We start from the raw sequence: 22873 nt of genomic DNA, 5'->3' as shown, positions 1-22873 counted from the left end.
TTTTTCAGTTAACCTGCTTACTATTGTAAATTATTTGTTTTAACTCATTACTAAATGTATTTTGAAAGGTAACTACCGTCAAACAAGGGAAATAAAAAATTCCAACATAATTTTGTGATTTTACAAAGCATGTAACTAATAATTTTCTTATTAATGATGATGTAAATAAAATAGAAAGAAACTTCCACGTGGGAAAGAATATATTAAAAATAAAGATTCCAAGACTTACCAAGTGGGAAAGCGCCGGTAGATAGGCACAATGAATAAATACACACACACACACACACACACACACACACACACACACACACACACACACAGAATTTGAGCTTTCGCAACCGGCGGCTGCTTCGTCAGGAAAGAGGGAAGGAAAAGGAAAGATGAAAGGATGTGGGTTTTAAGGGAGAGGGTAAGGAGTCATTCCAATCTCGGGAGCGGAAAGACTTACCTTAGGGGGAAAAATGATAGGTATATGCTCGCGCGCGCACGCGCGCACGCACGCGCGCACGCACGCACGCACGCACACACACACACACACATATCCATCCATCCATACATACACAGACACAAGCAGACATATTTAAAGGCAAAGAGTATGGGTAGAGATATAAGTCAAGGCGGAAGTGTGGAGGCAAAGATGATGTTGAATGACAGGTGAGGTATGAGTGGCGGCAACTTGAAATTAGCGGAGATTGAGGCCTGGTGGATAACAAGAAGAGAGGATATATTGAAGGGCGAGTTCCCATCTCCGGAGTTCGGATAGATTGGTGTTGGTGGGAAGTATCCAGATAACTCGGACGGTGTAACACTGTGCCAAGATGTGCTGGCTGTGCACCAAGGCATGTTTAGCCACATGAAATCCTCCCTACTCCACCAAGAGTGTCTTTCCGCCGTCCACCTAACCTTCGTAACCTCTTGGTTCATCCCTATGAAATCCCCAAATCACCTTCCCTACCCTATGGCTCCTACCCTTGCAACCGCTGCCGGTGTAAAACCTGTCCTATGCACCCTCCCACCACCACCTACTCCAGTCCTGTAACCCAGAAGGTGTACACGATCAAAGGCAGAGCCACGTGTGAAAACACCCACATGATTTACCAACTGACCTGCCTACACTGTGAAGCTTTCTATGTGGGAATGACCAGCAACAAACTGTCCATTCGCATGAACGGACACAGGCAGACAGTGTTTGTTGGTAATGAGGATCACACTGTGGCTAAACATGCCTTGGTGCACAGCCAGCACATCTTGGCACAGTGTTACACCGTCCGAGTTATCTGGATACATCCCACCAACACCAATCTATCCGAACTCCGGAGATGGGAACTCGCCCTTCAATATATCCTCTCTTCTCATTATCCACCAGGCCTCAATCTCCGCTAATTTCAAGTTGCCGCCACTCATACCTCACCTGTCATTCAACATCATCTTTGCCTCCACACTTCCGCCTTGACTTATATCTCTACCCATACTCTTTGCCTTTAAATATGTCTGCTTGTGTCTGTGTATGTATGGATGGATATGCGTGCGTGCGTGTGTGTGTGTGTGTGTGTGTGTGTGTGTGTGTGTGTGTGTGCGCGCGAGTATATATCTATCCTTTTTCCCCCCTAAGGTAAGTCTTTCCGCTCCCGGGATTGGAATGACTCCTTACCCTCTCCCTTAAAACCCACATCCTTTCATCTTTCCTTTTCCTTCCCTCTTTCCTGACGAAGCAGCCGCCGGTTGCGAAAGCTCAAATTCTGTGTGTGTTTCTATTTATTCATTGTGCCTATCTACCGGCGCTTTCCCACTTGGTAAGTCTTGGAATCTTTGTTTTTAATAATAATTTTCTTAAATTTTTGAGGGGCCTTGGGCCCCATGGATTCAGTGCCTGTGCTCTCATCCAGTGATCAAAACAAGCAAATCAATGTGGGTATCAGAAATGACAAGACTTGCTTTACCGGTTGAGCCATTTTGGGTAGTGGGGATAATGTGTATTCCCATACTAATGGTTTCCGATTTTGGCATCACATGCTGCTGCTAATCTTCCATAATAACAAAAGACAGGAACAGCAGCCCCTTACTAAGGCAATGAGTGCACAATACATATATCAACAAACACCATCATGTACAGAATAGGCATGTCAATCTCAGTGGCACTCTGCCTCCCTGTAAATTATCTTTGCATAAAACTGTAGTAAGTTAGTGGACACATGATTGTTGGCTCTGGGGGACATACTTGGCAGATAAAATCACTGTTCATCACACACATTTGTTTCTCTACAACTGAAGTCAGTGCACACCTGTTTCCATGAGGTAACATTACACTGAACTCAACACATGACCTGAATGGCACTAAGCAAGCAAAATCACTCAGTGCTAGACAATACTCATGATCTCTTAGTACGCCACATCACTATGGCTGCTAACATCAATAACAGTTCTTTTAAGAACCAAAGGACCTAGATATTTTAGACGCAGCACTAGAATCTTACACATCAACATGGAGAGCATTAACAGATCTAAATGCCAATATTCACACAGCTCTGCCTATAAAATAATAATGAAGTGATTGATCTCCAAGAAATACATGCAACTCAAGACAAGGGGTAAAATACAAGTGTTTGAGTTCCTCCGCGCAAGTTACCATCCAGCTTACAGGATATGTATGAAATAGAATAGTGTGTGCCTTCTTAACCTGGAACGAAATCCAAGAAGTTGTTATAAAAACTGGATATTTACTTACTGTAAACATCTACAATCCTCCAGCGGTTCAATGGCCATCTCAAGTCCTCACACACACATATCCACCCAGCTATTTACATGGGAGTTCAACAGCCAGAATGAGCAATTGAAGTATAGCTCTAATGACTCCAATGGAAAAACTTTAACTTCATAGGCAGAAGAGCACAGCCTCAGCCTAATTTTTGATGCCAAGGATTAGTTCACATTTATATCAGCTGCATGGAGGCAAGAGTACAATCCTGAATTACGTTTTGTATCTTCAAATGATAACCTCGAGACATTAGCAATCACACAGAGAATTCTGTATGACTTCCCACTACCCAGTAATACCGGCAGCAAACTTACAAATTTCGCTGGTAAAATCCATTCCTAACCCATGCTGAAGTTTTCAGAAAGCAAATGGCCTGACTTCTCTAAAACCTTGATAAGACTGTGGGATAGATCCCTGTCCTGAACAATAGCTATGGAAGTACTGAAGAGAACAAGAAAGTTTATTCCCAAAGGTTACGTGGGACACTGAGAACAAGAAGTAGCAAATTAACTGCTGCATAGTCTTGAGGACAAGCACCACCTGCAATGGCTCAACGTGGTTGAAAACCTTGACTTCAAACAATCTAGCACGAGTCGGGTCACTATTTGAACAATGTGGGAGGTGCTAATTGAATAACAAGCAACAACAACCTCATAAAACTGAATACAGTTGCTGCACACATCACCAGGTAAAGCTCCAGGTTTCAATGGATCCTCTTGCACTGTGGTATATATGCTAAAATATGGCTAGCCCAATTCTTCTCCAAGATTCTGTGAACAGGATCAGTTCCCCAACTTAGAAAACGGACAAAGGTCAGTGATATCTTAAAACCAGGTAAACCCAACCACAAATATCCAAGTTCTTGTCCTATTGCCCTTTTGAGTACGACATGTAGCAAAACACATATTAGGATACTTGGAGAGATTCCTGTTCAACAGACTGGATTTTGACCGAACTTAAGCTGTGTGGATCAAGTACAAGCGTTATCCCAAAAGTAAGATCTCCTATTTCTTTGTAAGTACATAGACCTGTTTATTTCTGCAATGGTTTACATCAGTTTACAGCTTGAACATTTAGCTATTTTTCGACATAATCACCGTTTCTGTCTATGCATTTTTGTATGCCCATGTCATACCAGCTCGCCGCCATGCTGTTCAGAAAGTTAAGATCGTCTTCTTTCACCTCGTCGTCAGAGCTGAACCGCTTTCTGGCCAAATGTTCTTTTAATCTAGGGAACAGGTGATAGTCACTGGGCGCGAAGTCAGGACTATAGCGTGGGTGGGTGATTATGTTCCACTGAAACTGTTGTAGGAGAGCAACGGTTTGCTGAGCGATGTGTGGGCGAGTGTTGTCATGGAGAATGTGTATGCCCTTGCTCAGCATTCCTCTTCTCCGGTTCTGAATTGTCCATTTGAGTTTTTTCAGAGTCTCACAGTACCTGTCAGCATTAATTGTGGTCCCGGCGATTCAGCTCCGACAACGAGGTGAAAGAAGAGTTTCATAACTTTCTGAACAGCATGACGGTGAGCTGGTATGACATGGGCATACAAAAACTGGCACAGCACCTACAAAAATGCATCAACAGAAATGTTGAATATGTCGAAAAACAGTTAAAAACAAAGATTCCAAGACTTATCAAGCGGGAAAGCGCCGGTAGATAGGCACAATGAATAAAACACACAAACACACACACAGAATTTCGAGCTTTCGCAACCGGCGGCTGCTTCGTCAGGAAAGAGGGAATGAAAAGGAAAGATGAAAGGATGTGGGTTTTAAGGGAGAGGGTAAGGAGTCATTCCAATCCCGAGAGCGGAAAGACTCACACACACACACACACACACACACACACACACACACACACACACACACACACACACACACACAGACATATTTAAAGGCAAACCCTTTAAATATGTCTGCTTGTGTCTGTGTGTGTGTGTGTGTGTGTGTGTGTGTGTGTGTGTGTGTGTGTGTGTGTGTGTGTGCGCGCGCGCACGAGTATATACCTATCCTTTTTTCCCCCTAAGGTAAGTCTTTCCGCTCCCGGGATTGGAATGACTCCTTACCCTCTCCTTGAAAACCCACATCCTTTCATCTTTCCTTTTCCTTCCCTCTTTCCTGACGAAGCAGCTGCCGGTTGCGAAAGCTCGAAATTCTGTGTGTGTGTTTGTGTGTTTTATTCATTGTGCCTATCTACCGGCGCTTTCCCGCTTGGTAAGTCTTGGAATCTTTGTTTTTAATATATTTTCCCATGTGGAAGTTTCTTTCTATTTTATTTACATTATCGAAAAATAGTTAAATGTTCAAGCCTTAAACTGATGTAAACCATTGTAGAAATAAAGAGGTCTATGTTTTTATATAAAAATAGGAGACCTTACTGTTGGGATTACCCTCGTGTTTTCATTAACAACTTACACAGAAGCTGGCCTAAAGAAAAAACTAAAGACTTCTGATGTACTTATTGACTTGTCTGCAGCTTACGATACTGACGGAGGCAGGATGTTGTGTATCAGCTGCTCTGTGTAATATACTGCAGAAGAATAGCCCAACTTCTCAACAATACACTGGCTGACAGACCACTGCAGGTAATTTGTAGGCAACACCGTTAGTGATCCAAAGATCGTCAACCATACACCTACCTCAAAACTCAGTACTGGCTCTGTTAGTATTTAACTTTTACATTGCAGATATGCAAGCCACTCAACCCAGGCAGTTAGTTATGCTGAAGACTGGGTGACAGTAACACATTACAAACAAATTGTCACCAAGGACTTATTAATAAAAGACCTAAGTAAAGTACAACAATACTTTCCTAAATGACGACTTCAGTCAAACCCTAACAAAACTGAATCCACTCACTTTCGCCAGAGTAATATTCTTGCCAACCGAGAAATGGATGTATTTTTAAAGAGCAACAGCCTGGCCCGTAGCAAATATCCACATGAGCTTGGAGTTATAATCGACAGAATGCAATCATTTAAACACTATCTAACAAACCCTGCAGCTAAACTGACTTCAAGAATTAATATTCTGCAAAAATTATGTGGTTCACCGTTAGGGTTCAGCAGCTTCGACCTTACAATCACTCACCCTCGGCCTTGTCTACTCTGCGGCAGATTACTGCAGCTCTGTATGAACAAACACCAGCCATGTGACACTAATAGACACACAACTAAATCAAATAATGTAGATTGTTACTGGTACAATCAAGTCCATTCCAGTGTTCTGGCTGTCTGCCCTGACCCGCATTCCATCAACTAACCTGATAAGAAATAATAATCCTCTCAGGAAATATAAGAAAATTTGCAACAACCAAGTGCTGCCAGTTCACAGAGACATACCTACTGTCCAAATCAACAGGCTCTACTCCAGACATCCGCCACTTAGAACAGCTAGTAACCTTGCGGATTGTAACTTCAACCTCCCTGAAGCTTGGATGGAAGAGTAGTAACAACATTCTACCAGAGGTTTCTACATGCTAACAACAAAACATGAGAACTTTATCTGCCTTGGAGGATGTGAAGTACAAAGGATTTGAACCAACCACAGGAGATGCAGTGGCTTACTTTACAGATTTGGAAAGAATACCACTGCAGAGTACATCTGTGGCTTTCCAAAACAGACTGTCAGACACATTGTGGAAGAGTGCCTTCAAAATTCGCACCCTGGAAACCTCTCGGACTTCTTTGACACTACACCAGATGTGATAAATTATATAAATAATATGTCTGTAAATTTGTAACTTATGTGCATTTTGTGTTGTATTGTAGTTGTATTCCTAAACTGATGTGTAATTACCATACAATTATTATTATTATTATTATTATTATTATGTGTATATTAATTTCACATGGATAGATGCCCTTCCGAAACCAAATGATGAGCATGCAGTACATTTTTATACCTGGCAAATAGTTCTGGTTGGTTGACTTAGGGAAGGCGAGCCAAACAGTGCAGTCATCAGTCCCATTGACTTAGGGAAGTATGGGAAAAGAAGTCAGCCATGCCCTTTCAACGGAACCATCTCAGCATTTGTCTGTGGTGATTTACAGAAATCACAGAAAAGCTGAATCAGGATGGCCAGATATTTGTTTGGATCATCATCCTCCCGAATGAGATTCCAGTGTGCTAACCAATGTGCCGCTTCACTCGGTCAAATAGCTCTGCAAGTGTAGTTATTTTGCAGGGAATGGGAACAGTATGCTAATGCTGTCATGATTTTCTAAATATGAGCGGAAAATGTAAACAAATTAAGGAAACTTGTATTCATCAAATTTTCTGAGTCCAAAATTTTTTAATTGCTAATACTCAAGCAACTGACTGATTTCAGACCATCAACAGCTTATTAAACCTATTAAACTGACATTTGGTAATTGTTATAGAAGCTGAATCACTTCACCTCTGAAATGAAGAGTGGAATCTCGGTACAAGTGTACTTGAACAATATGAGCTGTGTAAATGGAAAACTGTTTACCATATGGATATCCAACTGTATAGGAATGATGATCAGACTGTGCGTTGAGATTTGTGTTGTTAGTAGTGCTAGGTGCTGGTACTGGTACGGTGACACAGGGTGCATTACAGTTGTAGCCAGTCAACATGAGGGTGGGCAAGGTGAGCAGGGCTTTACTCAAAAGTTGTTTTACCCAAACAACAGCAATAGTGCTGCTGATCTTTGTGAGTACCAATGCATTAAAGTAATATGGAGTGGTCTTCTTTCCACACTGGGGTTGAAGAAAATGATGCAGAGGTTTGAATTAAGTGGCTAATGGGAATTGCTCCTAGTAATGGCTAGCAGCCAATTGCACCATAGAGTCTTAAAAAAGTTACTTTTGCCATGGCCGAGAATGCTGGATGCTATGTGCAATCTTCAAGCAATGCATGAGCTGTGTCATGACATCTGAACATTGCATGGTCCACTGTTGTTTCTGGGAGCAGTAAAGCAATTTCTAGTGCAGTTCCAGCTGTTGTTGATGCAGATGGTCATGACAGTGAGCAATGTTTGTAAGTTGGAATGTAAACAGTGTACACAATTAACAAATGTTTCCCTCTCACGTGGAAATTGAAACGTGTATTTTTTTCGGTGGCTTATTCATTATCTCTCTTTCATTTGTTCTTACAAATTTTTCAACAAAGTTTCATTGTCTTACACTCATTTGTTTTTCATGGTGACCACATCAAGAAGCAGAAGTTTAATTATAACCAAACTGTACATCTACCTTGACTCCGTATAGTAGAATTAGTTCATTCTAATAACTGTTCTAAAGTGATTCTTTGTGGCTGTGCTGTTATCTATTATATTCTGCCTTTGACTGCATAGTGGATGGTGGGGACACACTGGAGATTTCAGATAGTGCTGTGAAAAAGGAAGTTAAGAACATGGCTTTCTGTGAGAATGAATACAAGATTTAGATTGTGTTTACATTGGTGCGTAAAAAAGACTGAGTTTCACAACAGAACATCATGTATCAGTAGTCAAAATTACAGAAAGATGAGGAAGTCTTAGATCAGACGTATCTGTATCTGAATCCTGAAGCAGAGACATTTCCATAATGCAAGAGTATAACTCTTCTTTAATCAAAATTAGACTGTTTTACTGAATTATCATCTTTCCACAACAAGAAATTTCATATGATTCCATAACTTCACATAAATTTCCTATTCAAATTTCTCTTAGTTTTCCAATTTCCATTCAAAATGGACTGAACATGATGATGTTAACTTACCACAAAATATTTTCCATACCTCTGCTTTAATGTGAATTACCACTTACATTACCCTTCATCCTAAAATCCCAAAACCTGACCATTACTTACCTTCTCCTCATTACACATAACTGCAAAAATGGAGAAAGCCAACAGTCAGTCTTAACAACGTTATCAAATCACACTGTTTGTGGGAGAAGACTGAGAGGAAGAAGGAGATATAAGATGATACACAACATAAAAGGAAGAGGAAATTATGCAGACCTGAAGACGATGGCAGAAGACCGGAGAGCCTGGAGAATACCATGTGAAAACCTGCCTTTTGGCAGAACACTAACAATAATGATGACTAGCCCTCAAAGATCACCAGCACTGGAGTCAATTCTGTCTTCATCGGAGTTTCACATTTTCAATATAAACAAATGTAAATGAAAACTACATTTTGTTGCAATCTCTACTGCAGTATAGAATATGGCAAGACAACTTTCATCTTTTACCTTTGATTCTACCATATATTATAAATTAATGATAACTGTTTACAAATAGTATAATGTACAAGAGATGTTACCTGATAGGCAGAAACTGGAGTTACTGATGTCTTCTCAAGACTAGATGTAGGTGAACAGTTGCTTAGTGGTGGTGATGGCTGTGGTGTTAAATGAGGAGTTAGTGGCAATGGGCTTTCAACACTTGTACGCCGAACGAAATTGTTTACTGGACTACTAAATGCACGGAGGAAATTTGGCGAAACAGTCCCTCCAGTGCTGGCTGCAGGAATGAACTCTGGGGCCTGCGGAGTTACCTGTAAAAAATGGAAAAGATTCCTTCTTGTCTCTACACACGTACTTAAGTAAAAGATAAAGAAACCTCATCTCCCCTCTTCTTCTTCTTTCTCCTCCTCCACCAGAGCCAATACAGTCATTCACATATATGACCACCTATCCCCAGCCCCCCCCCTCCCCCCCCCCCTCTCTCTCTCTCTCTCTCTCTCTCTCTCTCTCTCTCTCTCTCTCTCTCTCTCTCTGTGTGTGTGTGTGTGTGTGTGTGTGTGTGTGTGTGTGTGTGTGTGTGTCAAACATTATATCTCTGTATTTTCCAGAACATGATCTCTCTGTTTATACTTTCATTCTGATCTATTTTATGCTGTTATTCTTCAAACATTTCATGCATTTTTCTGATAACCATTTGTCTCATATGCACTAACTGTACAACATACTCTTTTGATCCAACCAGTAAGCTGCACCCTGCCCAATTATTTTCTAATATAAAAACATTCTGATAACCTTAAACAACTGATAACTCAGTCAATCAATAGGGATCCTATCACATTAACTGAGCCATATTTCTATATTCATTTACTCTATAGTAGTAGATGTTTTAACTAAAGAAGGAGATGGAAATCACAGACCAGAGTGGATGAAGTTCACAGACTCAAAGAAATAGAAAGCAGATTAAGCTGAGGGGACCAGATTGAACTAAAGTGCGCGTCATTCCTGAAGGCGGCCGAGTTTAGGTTTGTTCTGCGCATCTGACGTAACAAAACACAGTCAGCCAATTAACAGAGAATGACGTTGCCAGAGCTCAACTGCAGTGCAGAGCACGGACGAGTGTCTTCAGTTTTAGAAACGTTCAGTCATAAATAAAGTAACTGAACGAAAGCAATGTCTCGATAGCACACTATCTTTTATATAAAGTTTGGAAAAAGCATTTTTTATATTAATTGCTTCATATTCTATTCTATTAATTACACCAAACAAGCAATAAGCCTCCTAATTCAGGCGATAGCAAGGAAAGGTGTTTGTATCATTCTCACTAACAGCTTTTACGCAATAAAGAACAGCCGTAATTGTTTATTTCCTATTGTACTTCGACGAAGTGTGAGTAATTCATAATCATACCAACAGTGTTTGTCGGTATTTTGCAAGAAATTTTAAAGTTCTCCAGGAGATATATTGAATGACGAGCTGCGTTAGCATAATAGTTAAAGGGTGTGGCTGCTAAGCGAAAGGTTCTGAGTTCAAACCTTGATCAGTGCTTAATATTTCCTTTATTTTAAAACAATATCGAAGTGTCTTACTTCCTGAATTTTATTCGTTTGAATGTAATTTTTTGAAATTTCTAGTGGCAACTAAAATCGACCATACGGAAAGTATACGCTACAGATTTTTACCTCTGCAATCTCTTAAAAATTTCGATTTCGTGCAATGGTTTACTACATCTAATGCTGCACAATAACTGCTTTGAACATCAAAACAAAATTACGTCATTTATGGGGGGAAGGTATCAGTCAAGACGATGTGTAAAAATCAAATTTTTGGGCCAAATAGTTTTTGTGAAATCAAATGATAAAATGTGTCAAAGCAGTCCGAACACCATGTGTCGGCACAGGCAAGCAGTGCAATGATGACAAAATCGCACACATCGCGGAATGCGGGCAGCACGTCTCTGTAGCAGCGAAAGGGTTAATGTGGCCGTGGTGGCTTTACTTCATAAACTGCGCGTTCCCCCTAAACATAAGTTTGCAAACTATATACTATGGCGCTGCTTCTCTGGGCGCGTACAACTGGCAACGCAGCAAACTCACACATCTGGGCGGGCATGTGTGAACTGCCAAGATAAAAGAATTGAACTATAGTGATGTGTAAGAAGTTTGGGGAAGGACGGGGTATGGAGGTGGGTGGGGGGTCAAAGACCAAGTAATCGGAACCAGTTGTGCAAAGGGAAAAAACTTGTTATAGTAAACAGTCTAATGGGCTACAGAGCAAAGATAATGCTGGACTGAATGGTGTGTCAGAAGGGCAGTTTCCACACATGCAATTAGGAGAAGCTGGGAGACTGCTTCTACAAGTGACTTGCCTATAATGGGATGGGACAGAAAAGTGACAACTGAAGTACCATGTGCTGTGTGGATGCAAGAGAGAGGTACTGCACTTAAGGCTTTGACACGAATGTGAGCCATGTGGCAAATGGTTAATGGACGAAGTAGCCTAAGGACGAACCATGATATTTCACAAAGCACCAATGTTCTGCTTTGGGTGTGAAGATGGTGGGGTTAAGGGACTTAATAGTGTGGCCATTAGGTTAGTCCACCTGGAGCTAGCGACATCAGTCAAAAATTTGATCAAATGGTGACAGTATGTGCAAGTAGTACAATCAATGCACTGAGAGTAGTCCTGTTTTCGCGGAGATGGATAAGAAATTCACATTTAAGGGTACAATTTAAGCTAGTTGAATACCTAGACTACATGTGGTTCAACAGTTCAGTTTAAGAAGACACATGTTATTTAGAAGTGTGCTCAATGACTGCAGCTGGAAGGCTGGAAGTTTGTGTGGATATGAAGTGAGGGGTGTTTTTGTGTATGAGGTTATGAAACAGGGGTAGTGACTGCCTGTGAAGGCCTTGGGAAGGCATTCAACACACTAGAGGCGTAATCAATTGTCACAGAACACGAGACATCTGCTTGTGGCAAAATTCTGAAAAATACACTTTTTGGCATGGAGAGTATAGCAATTATTGTGTTAGTATTGTTGGTCACTGCAAAGATATGGTGTGGATGGAGGACTGCATAGAGACATCAGTAAAGTGGAGGTCAGAGTAAATTAAGGCAGCTCACTATGATGATGGGGGGAAGGGGGGGTGAGGGGCGAGGAGTGGGTGAGGGGAAGCAGGGTGAGGGGCAAAGATCTGGGTGGGGGGGGGGGGGTGAAATTGGTGGGAGGGCGCAGTAGGGGAGGGGGCAAAGGTGTGGTGGGGGCAGCAGGGGATGAGGAGGTGGTGGGGTGGGGGAAGGTAGGAGGGTAGAAGGAGGGGAGAGAGGTAGGAGCAAGGGAGAGAGGTAGGAGCAAGGGGGAGAGGTAGGAGTGGGGGGGAGGCAGGAGCGGGAGGGAGGAAGTAGAGGTGGGGGAAAAGGTAGGAGCGGGGAGGGAGACAGGAGAGGGGGGGAGAGGTAGGAGGGTGGGAGGGGGAAAGGGATGTGAAGATGAGAGTAGCAGAGTGAGGGAGAGGGAGAACATCATAAATTTGTAAACTGAGCTACTATGTCCCTGTCAATGTGTATGTGCCTGTCGACTATTCAAAACTCTCAGAATTGAGATTGTGGTTAACTTCACCGATTCTAATGTTTGCAATATAACAGTGTTACTTGAACTAACATAACATTTCAATGTCATACTTTCATATACCTATTCAATGCCAGCATAGTGGAAAAAATAAAAATCATTATGCACTAATTATCTCTCACATGGAAAATATCAAACACACTAACCTTCTTTGTAGAGACAGTTTGCTCTATCGTAAGTCCAGCTAAGCCTTTAGTAATGGCATGGGCTGTGGCATTTGTAGGTGTGCTTGCGCTTTGACGATTCTGTAGAAAAGTCAATTTAAAGAAGTCCCATGAGAAACAATGGAACATAACAAACAGTATTTCAACAAAAATATGAAAATAAACGAGTACCATCAGAAGAGAAAGAGATTTGTAGCAAATAATATCAGATTTCTTCTATAACTAAAATAAGAATGGAAAAAAACTTATAAAATGAGAAGCAACAACTTAACAAAATCTAATGATATTTCTTGAACGGTTACAAAAGTCACCAATTACAAAATGTCCGTGTTTTGTGTACTTGTGACTATTTCATCTTTTATAGGAGGTGTGATCAAGAAGTAACGAGAATTTTTGTTGTTCTTAAAGAATCTTTATTTATTCATCAACATCACCATTGTCCCCTTCAAAGTAATCCCCCTAAGATATAATAAACTTGTGCCAGCACTTTTTCCAATCTTGGAACTACTTCTGGAATTCACTTTTTGTTATGGTCTTCAGCTCCTCCTTCCATACTGTCATCAGTAACTGACGTAATAGGGTGTCCCGGGCAGTCATTGCCTCAATGTCTTCTTGAACCTCTTTGAAATGTTTGTACTAGTTGTAAGCACTTGTCTTACTCATTGTAGAATTGCCGAAAACCATGGCTGGCTGCACTTTTTCCATTTTTCAAGCAAAATTTAATTCAAATTCTTTGTTCCATCTTTTCAAAAGTAAAAATCTACCAAGCACTTGAAACAAGTATAACCTTTTTAACTATCAAGCATAAACTAAACAATCAAAGCAGCTGCAAATGCAAACTTACATCAGGAACACATGTTTACAAGGTAAACAATTATAAAATCTCATTTATACAGTATGAGAAATTTAAAAATTCCCGTTTCTTTTTTATCACGCCTCACATTTCTCACACTACCTTATATACATTGACCAAATCAAAGCATATATTAAAAATGGAATGCATGGATGCTGGGTGGGAGGGAGTGGGCAGGATGTTACTCCTTGCACTTTAAGAAATTGTAGGTTATTTCAAGATTCCGCTTTAATGGCTAAAAAGTAGAGGAACAAAAATTAAGATGATTGGGAATAAAAAGTTTTCTAACATATACGTAGCATTATATGGGTTGGGTGTGAACAGGAAAGGTGGCTGTGCCCCACTCGCAGGAACCATCTTAAAATTCACCTGCGATGACATAAGCATACCAGAGAAAAATGCAGATTTAATGTAGAGTATGACATTAGTGCTCTCTTAACTGTGACAATCATTCAGATTATTCCTCCCTGCACGGATAACTCAAAACTTTAGAAGAAAAAGCTTGTACTGCGGCACATGCTTTATGTTGGCCAATATAATCTTTCTTATTACTTCCTACCTCTTTTTTATCCTACACTCTCATTTCTATCAATATCTTTCCATTCCTTTAAATTTAGTTATTTTATTTTAACCTTCTAGCAGTCTTAACAGTTTTTTGTCTGTCCTTTTCTCTGACTGCTGCTTCTTTCCTCCTCTTCTAACACTGCCCATCTTTTATCTCAACTACGTTCATATTTCCAAGTTGATTCATACTCTAACTTGGAGGGTCTTTCTCTGCCATTTTTCACTTTTTTGTATATCTATGCAGCTGACATTTATTTGAAAATTTTCTTCTTTTCCTATACGCCAATTTCTTCCTTACCCAAGAGTCCGGGAAGATACAATCATTAATTACTGGGTATTTACATTTCCTCCAATATGTACGCATTGTTGTCTGTTGAAGGAAAAGTTTGTACAGAAAAATAAGCTCTTATGCGTATTTACAATGCAACTTTGTGAGCAGGAAATTTTTCTATTTTTATGTTCACTTTGGATATACTTTCTTCAGCTATATAACAAAGGTTCTGTAGTTCTAATCTTATTAAATTGTAAGAATTCAAAGATTATATTAACTCTTTAAAACATCAGATAGAAACTTACTAAAACATCAACTAAAAAGTCATGGCACTGGAACATCACTGTTCCAGAGACTGGTCTCTTGCTCTATGCTACTGACATGAAGATAAATGACCCCAAGAATACATATATAATGGAAGTTCAATTCTATTAGCAAATACCCTAGTGTAAGAAATGCCATATGCTAAAATGTAGCTCTGCTGGGGCACGTAATGATCTGCAGTCAGGCTAAGGCTTCCATGGTAAAATGGGTGGAATGTCGAGCGCGACCAAACGATTACATTTTGTGTGAAATTGCATTTGGTTAGCGACTAAGTGCATGAAAAAGGGAGGGGGGGGGGGGGGGGGGGGGGGAGAGAGATGCTATGTGCGGTTGTGAAACATGTTCTCTCAAAATTTTATATCATTGCACATAATGTGTAGAAAATCTTTAGTCATACTTCGTCATAAAATCTTTTGTGAAGAAATGAGGTGCTGTGAAAAGGGCCATCACTGACATACTAGAAACTCCACCATATCACACATCAAACTGGTAAGACAAGGAGGAAGGTCCACCTGACAATAGTAGAAATGATGCTTGTTATAGGAGTACACAGCCTATCATTTACTATAAGACCAAATTTCGAACCCAAAAGAAAAAATGTTCACTGTGTACATAAATTGAAGAGCAACAGTCACATAACTACAAACAATCGAATTTACAAAGGCTTTAGCATATTATGAAGTGGAAAGCAACAAGATTTTGAAACTTTTTGTCTGGAGACAATGGTCTTTGTTGGAGCAGTAGTCAGTAACAGCTACAGTCAAAACAGAACAAAAGTGTTGTATGAACATTGATTACACCAATTGCATAACAACAGTGAATTACACAGTAGTTGTTGCTGGGATTCCCAACAGTCACAAATAATTGGAAGCCACACACCGTCAGGTGGCTTGCGGAGTATGGATGTAGATGTAGAACAAGTCTGATGATTTTCCTCATACTGTAAGTCAGTAAACGGGTGTTCTTTTTTGTGCACAATCCTGTAGAACACTCATGAACTTTAATAAAAAGAACTTCCTGTACATATTTAATGACTGTGCACACAGTCCTTGCACCAAAATACTGCATCTTGTGAAGCATTCAACATTCAAGAGTCAATCATCTGGACCTGTACACAGAATTGTGTAAAAGTTGCCAGTAGTGTTGAGACACCCATAGATGAAACGAACTGAAATTGTGGATTGCAAAGCAAAAGCATAAACATTTAATTCTGTTTTCAAATGTGTCTTTACAAAGGAGGACACCACAGTCCTATCCCTCCTTTATTCTTACAGAACTGCAAAGATGAATGACACATATACTAGTTTTGGCAGCATTGACATACTGCTAAAAATGATAAAACTGAATAAATTTCCAGGGCCAATTATAATCTGCATCAGATCCTATGCAGAATCTGAGACTGGGTTAAGCCCTATTGTAATCATAATCTACTGCAGATCCCTCAAACAAAAAATTGTGCCCAGTTGTTAGAAGAAAGCACTGTCGACCAGACTTATTAAAAAACATTTTGCAATCCATCTGTTGTGGAATATTCTGAGCACAAACGTAAAGAAGACTACTGAACAGAATGACCTTCATGTCACTTGGCACAGATTCCAAAAATATGGATCATTCCAAACCTGACGACAATTTTATTTCATGAAATTTTGAAAGTGATAACGTAATGAGGTAATTGCAATATTTCTTGACTTCCAAAACACATTTGCCTCAGAAAAAAAACCACACACACACACACACACACACACACACGAAAGTACAATATAAGACTGAAGTATGCTATCTTGGATGAAGAGTCATGAACAGATGTAAGAGTAACTTCACCTGCCCCAGAGAAGTGTGTTGGACCCCTTGCTGTTCATGAAACATATTAATAAACTAGTAGACAATATTACTAGGAACCTTAAACTTTTTATCATTATGCAGTTACCTATAATGAGGCACTGTTTATAAGCAGCTGCACGAATATTCAGTTAGATACTGATAAGATTTTAAAGTGGTGCAAAGAAGAGAACTTTAAGTATCCAGAAATATAAAACCCTGCTCTACACACAACATAAAAAAAACGTAGTATTGTATAACTACAATAACAAAAGGCTGCAAATGGAATCAGCCAACATGTACTAACATGTAAAAATGAATTTTTTGGGATATGAAATGGAATCATCACAAAGGCTCAGTCAAAGGTAAAGCCGGAGGCAGACTTTGATTCACAAGTATGACACTCACAGGTAACCAGGTTACAAAGGAAACTGCTTACAAAACACTCGTGGCACGAGTCATATAATACTGGTCAAATATGTAGGATTCATACCAAATGTGACTAATGGGGGATACTGCATATATACAAAGAAAGGCAGCAGTAATGGACACAAGTTTGTCTGACCTAAGTAATACAATCACAAGGATGAGAAAAAACGTGAATTGGCAGATGCTTGGAAATAAGACACCAAACATCCTGCAAAATCCAACTTACAAAGTTTCAAGAACCAGAATTAAGCAAGGAATATATTACAATCCCCTACACATTCCTTTGTAGGAATCACGAAAACAAGATTAGATTAATTACAGTGCACACAGAGACATCTGATTAATCGTTCTTCCCCTGCTCCATACATGTATGGTATGGGAAGAAATTACTACATAGAGCCATGGAAGTATCTTCTGCCATGCACTTCACAGTGACTTGTGGAGTATAAACATAAGCTATGTCCACAGGCCCCGGCAGGACTGTCAGTAATGGCTGACTGCCATGTCATCCTGTCCCAGTGGAGTCACTAAATGCGGTATGGAGGAGCGCAGGTCAGCACACTGCTCTTCTGGCCGTTGTACTTTTCATGATCTGGATTTGCAGAGTACAGAACCAGATAATTTCCTCAGATACTTGCAGTCACCTGTAACATGCTGATTATGCATCCAAAAATATAAAATATGTGAGGGCTGGATGATAAGTAATGTACCACACATAAATGACAGCACTTGCAAGTGCCAGCTTGCAACACATTCCATGGAATCTCTGCAACAACCTCAATTACTCACAAAATACTGTTGTGATTAATTATGTAGTTATTGCTAATGGAAAGGGCTGTTTCAGGATAGCTCATCACTACAACTGAAGCAACAAGCCTAACAGCAGGATGTGTTGCCCCAGTTGAAATTTATTGAAGGCTGAAATCAGTATATGGAATGACTGTTGACATCAGTGCTGTGCAGTACACACACACACACACACACACACACACACACACACTTGGAATACCTTTACCAGAGAATGACAAGTTTCATAAGAGGAGAGTCGACAAACTAATTCAGGTGACAGAGTTCATTACATAGCGGGAAAAGAAGCAAGACCTTCACAGACATCATTACAGCTTCAATGAAAAAATCCAGAACATAAGGAGGATATGGATATGGAAACCAAAGGTAGAGTTCCTACACAACTTCAAAAAACCTTTGCGTGCATGTGTGTGTGTGTGTGTGTGTGTGTGTGTGTGTGTGTGTGTGTGTGTGTGTGTGTGATGACTAGCTACAGTTGGTGATGACCAGAAAACAGTGTCATTCAGTTTTTATCAATTCTTCGGATTCAGGTAAGTAAACTGAGTTACACCATACATACATCACATGGTAAGATACAAAATCTGCATTTTCATGACCTCATGTCGTACAAATGAATTGGCCACAATTAATTGCACACAAACACACTTCTTCAGTAACACTCCTGTACATCAAATTGTTAGAAATGAAAGCTTATTTACTGCTACAAAAGAATGTTATCGTTGCCCATAAATGGAAATTTGCATCAGGACCTAAGAACTTTCTATACTAATGTTCCTTAACTAAATTGTGTGCTCCTTAGTTGCACTATATTTTGTTAGTCTCTTCCTTACAAATATGACCTCCCTGAATTTAGTTTGGGGATGGTGTGGAGTGGAGAAGCCTACTAAAAAAAGGTCCCTCTTCCACCTTTCTGCTGAACCTTCGAGAATTTTTATTGTAGAGTATTTTGACCTCATTTGATGTCATGTCCTCGTGAGTCACACATATTTCCTTTTGTGCTCAAAATTCTCTATATTAAACTTCAAATAGGTCAAACCTCTTAGTATTTTCAACAAATGCCTTTAACATTCTACATCAATTCTTCTCTACTACAACATACTTCACAGCAGATACATGGTGTATTATCTTTCCTACCTTTATTTGATACATTCGCTGTAGTAAAAGGAAACAATATGATCTCAAAACTAAATTCTTCTGACATTTTAGCTGTTGGGCAACATAATACTGACCACTACATCTTTTAGTGGATCAGTAACAAATATGGCAAGTAATCAAACACAAGTTACATTCGAAATAAATAATGTTGTATAACACACTTTACCATGTATGTGGCTAACTTCGACTCTTGTGGCACACCATTTGCCTGTGAGTATGACAAAAACAATGAAGAATCCAGCCTTTCGTCACACGATGTATCTGAAATATTGTGAAATAAGTATTTTTAAATCAAGAGCTTATTTTACTCTAAAACATTTACAGAAACAGGATCAACTTAAAATGTATATAAGAATTGTTTTTCCCCAAACTACTGAGTCTAACCTGTGAGATGAGATACCAGACAGTATTACACCAGAGAAACAAAGATACATACTCTCCTTCCTTTGGACAAAAATATACAGCAACTAATTACAAACTAACTAGTATTGTTCATGCACAAAATCACCCTTTCAGAAGCTGAAAACTTGTCACCAGGCATTTGAAGTTCCAGCTATTATCTAACTTTCACCCATAATCAGAAACTTAAAACATGGGATTTATTATCAAGACAATATTTGTAATCTTTCTGCTTTAAGTTCAAGTTATCCCAACACTTTCTATGGATATACAGCTTTGTTTGATCAAAAAAAGGGAAATCATATCCCGCCTACATTTTGTATCTGTCCCTACCACATATGCACTACAACCATCTTTCAACAGTACATATAACTCATGATTTCCTAGCAATTTAAAACCTATATCTGCTATTGTTTCATTGTCATCATTTATCCTCCTTTTCTTCACTTTCCTCCTCAATCCAAATCAAAGTATTGCCTCAAACACAAAGAAAGGGGTGTAAGATAAATCGCTTCAGTCTCTTGTGTGGCACCAGATATTCCCAGAAACAAAATCACTAGCTGTCAGACTCCTGTATTCTTTCATACTGATTTTCATTTCATCCTTTGTTATCCCCTCCCTTTCTCAGATGACTGTCATACTTAATTCTTGGCTAGTGCTTCCAACCCCCTTGCACTTTCATTCTTATTTCTAGAAGCTAGTGTTTTCATTAGCTTTTATTCATATTTTGGTATATACCTGATAGTTGTTTTTGGACATGCTTTCAGGCCCTTCGGCTATTTGGCAGTATTCACACATAGGAATTTAGGCCAAAAATCTCTGCAAATTCCACACAAAATTCATACGCTAAAAGTTTTTTTTTTTTTTTTTAATTTTGAATGGAACAGCGATTTGCTGTGACTTTTGGTCAGCAGACAACATACAGGTATTTCTTTTTGTATTTCAAGTCATACTCTACCTACCCAACATATTCCCATCCTGATTACTCCACCAAGTTAACATCACACTGAAAAAGTCTCACTTATTGTAGTAAATGGTTATCTATTACATATATAATTTTTTTGGCTGCTGTTATTCTGTCCTAAATTAATAAGCAATATACATGAAACTTAGGCACTTGCTGAACATCTAGGAAAATATCCTAAGCACTACTGCCCATACTCCATTTGTTTATATTATTTATCTATTTTCAACAAAGAACACGAAGTAAAAGTGCATCACGAAAATCAAATTATGCATGCAAATGTGGAAGCTGATATAGGCTAACAGCTAAGTATTTCACTTCCTCACAGCTTTCTAGCCCCAAATTTAAATTATTGATTGCCAGTACTTCAATGTCTGGCATATGTGAAACTAAAAGTCTTTAACCCGCGGTGTTTACATCTTCTAAATAAATGTGCTAATCCCATAAAACAGTTATGTTAATTTAATACAAATACGTCAAATACACTACCGATGAAATTTGCTACGAAATTGCATGCGTCTACACCCGCAGCTTCAGTATAAAAATACACACACACACACCAACTGTTTACTAAACCTACAATTTTTTCTTTAACATGTTGAACTACACAATGTAAACAGGCTGATTTAAAAAGCATAATCCAGTAAGATAAAATGATGATGCTACCACCACATATACAGGACTTTTCACAAAAATGCTACGTTTTCCATCAACTGTGTTCTACTGCGATAATTTTAATGAACATGCCGAAAACTGCAAATATCTTACATGACACATCCTGCGCTTTCACTCTTGTGTCCGTATATGCAACACTCCCATGAAAAACTACACTGGCGACATTTGGGTTCCTCGGAAGAATTAAATTCTCATCGGTATAACAAATACTTAAGTTTGATGGCGTTAATCCTGAATTTGTATAATTCACCCTAGTGTTCACGCTCACAGCTGGTTTTCTGACACTACTTGAGATGCCGTCCATCACGCTTTTCTTTTTTCCGGATAATAAACTTGACTAAACCACAATTTAAAAGGAGCTGAAATATCATTTGGGATGAAAGGGTACTCGATGAAATGTCATTCTACCTACATAGTGGTTCTTAAAGTCGTATACCAACACAGTTTCAAGGAACAACAAAAGCTCCACTTCTGTTGCTGTCTCGTTCAGTGAGATGCGTGCGCATCACGCTGAAAACAGAAGAGACGCTACTCCGCAGTTAACTGAGGTTTGTTTTCAAAACATACCGCGGTTTTGTTACAAAAAAAAAAACACACACACACACACACAAAAAAAAATAGTAAATAACAATAGAAATTATAGGAACGTTAGAACGAAGTCAAATTCAAGTACTGCGAGCAGTTTTTATTTTTTATTTTAATAGTATCTTCATGGTATAAAATGTTGCGGCCGTCCATTTTCCTTCACATTTGCGACTTTGCGTTATGTTCGTCGCTATGGAATAACTCATTTTTGCTTCATGTTTCTTCGCCCTGTCATTTCAGTTGGGATGTACAGCCAATAAACACAATATATGAAAGAACTATGCAGACAGAAAATAAAGAGTAGTCCGTTGTATCAAATATAATGCTATAAAATTGCCAGTCATTTTGATCCTTCTTGTGCTTTAGCTTTTCGCATACACTAATGCGCAGAGACTTCGATGCTTCGATGACCCTGGAAAAATTACACTGAGGAGCATCCCAAATTAAGTGACAAGGCGCTAAATGAGAAACTCCTTTAAATGTTGTTGGTGAAATAGTAGACTTGGCTTCGTGGAACCCGTATACCTACAATACACAAATGGTTTGCTATCCCATAGTCACTGCTTGACAACACTTTTTTGTTTTTGTTTTAAAAAATCTGCGTTGATGACGAAAGACGCAATTTCTTCTTTATCGTCATTCATTCATTTCATGTTGTTCTAAGGCCATTTTCATCACCCAACAGATTCACTTCAGGTTCTTTTTTTTAATTATTATTTCTTATTTATTCACCCATGGCGCTCCGTAGTTCCTATAGAGAAGCCTAATATCCTGGGGATCTGTATCTGTCTACACTCTGCTGCCACTGTAAAGTGCACTGCATAGGACGTTTCCTATTTTGCTACGTGTTAGGATTTCCTCCTGTTCCATTCTCTTATATAGCACAAGCAGAATGACTGCTCAGTGTGCACTGTAATTGGTTGAATCTTGCCCTTGTAGTCTCTAAGGAACTGGTACACGTAGGGGATAGTAGTACTTCATTGGTCCCTCACTTAATACTTTTATTTATTTATTTATTCTTTCCTCACAGGCTGTAGCTGATAATTTTGTAGTCAGCAACACTACGACATATGTAACATTTCATTGAGTTTACCATTTACATTACATCAAGGTGCAAATGCAATGTATATGCAATAAAAGAAAACAGGATTACGTGTCCATCGTCAGTGATGCTACAGAAGGTGTATAACAGTATATGCCATCAGATTTTGAACATTTCCAATTTGGATAGCTGTAGAAACACAAATCCATAGTCCATTATCCTGATAACTTTATCATCCATGATG

The 22873-nt window shown here is 39.3% G+C and overlaps 1 protein-coding gene across 2 annotated transcripts in view; it reads right to left on the bottom strand.

The window, feature by feature from the left end:
• LOC126267383 (PAN2-PAN3 deadenylation complex subunit PAN3) overlaps window positions 1–21550 on the bottom strand; it is a 123821-nt gene extending 102271 nt beyond the window's left edge. Inside the window, exons 1-4 of one of the 2 annotated variants that reach the window (XM_049972568.1) lie at window positions 21096–21550; window positions 19131–19225; window positions 12726–12824; window positions 9029–9262 (exon numbers count right to left, since the gene is read on the bottom strand). In XM_049972568.1, the coding sequence (XP_049828525.1) occupies window positions 9029–9262; window positions 12726–12824; window positions 19131–19225; window positions 21096–21306 (639 nt within the window). In that variant the 5' untranslated portion in view covers window positions 21307–21550. The remainder of the gene's footprint in view (window positions 1–9028; window positions 9263–12725; window positions 12825–19130; window positions 19226–21095) is intronic. The other variant, XM_049972569.1, reaches the window with a different exon arrangement.
• Window positions 21551–22873: the final 1323 nt, after the last annotated feature.

Source organism: Schistocerca gregaria, chromosome 4 (genome assembly GCF_023897955.1).
Source record: "Schistocerca gregaria isolate iqSchGreg1 chromosome 4, iqSchGreg1.2, whole genome shotgun sequence".
Lineage (NCBI taxonomy): Eukaryota > Metazoa > Arthropoda > Insecta > Orthoptera > Acrididae > Schistocerca > Schistocerca gregaria.
This window is presented reverse-complemented; position numbering and strand designations above follow the sequence as displayed.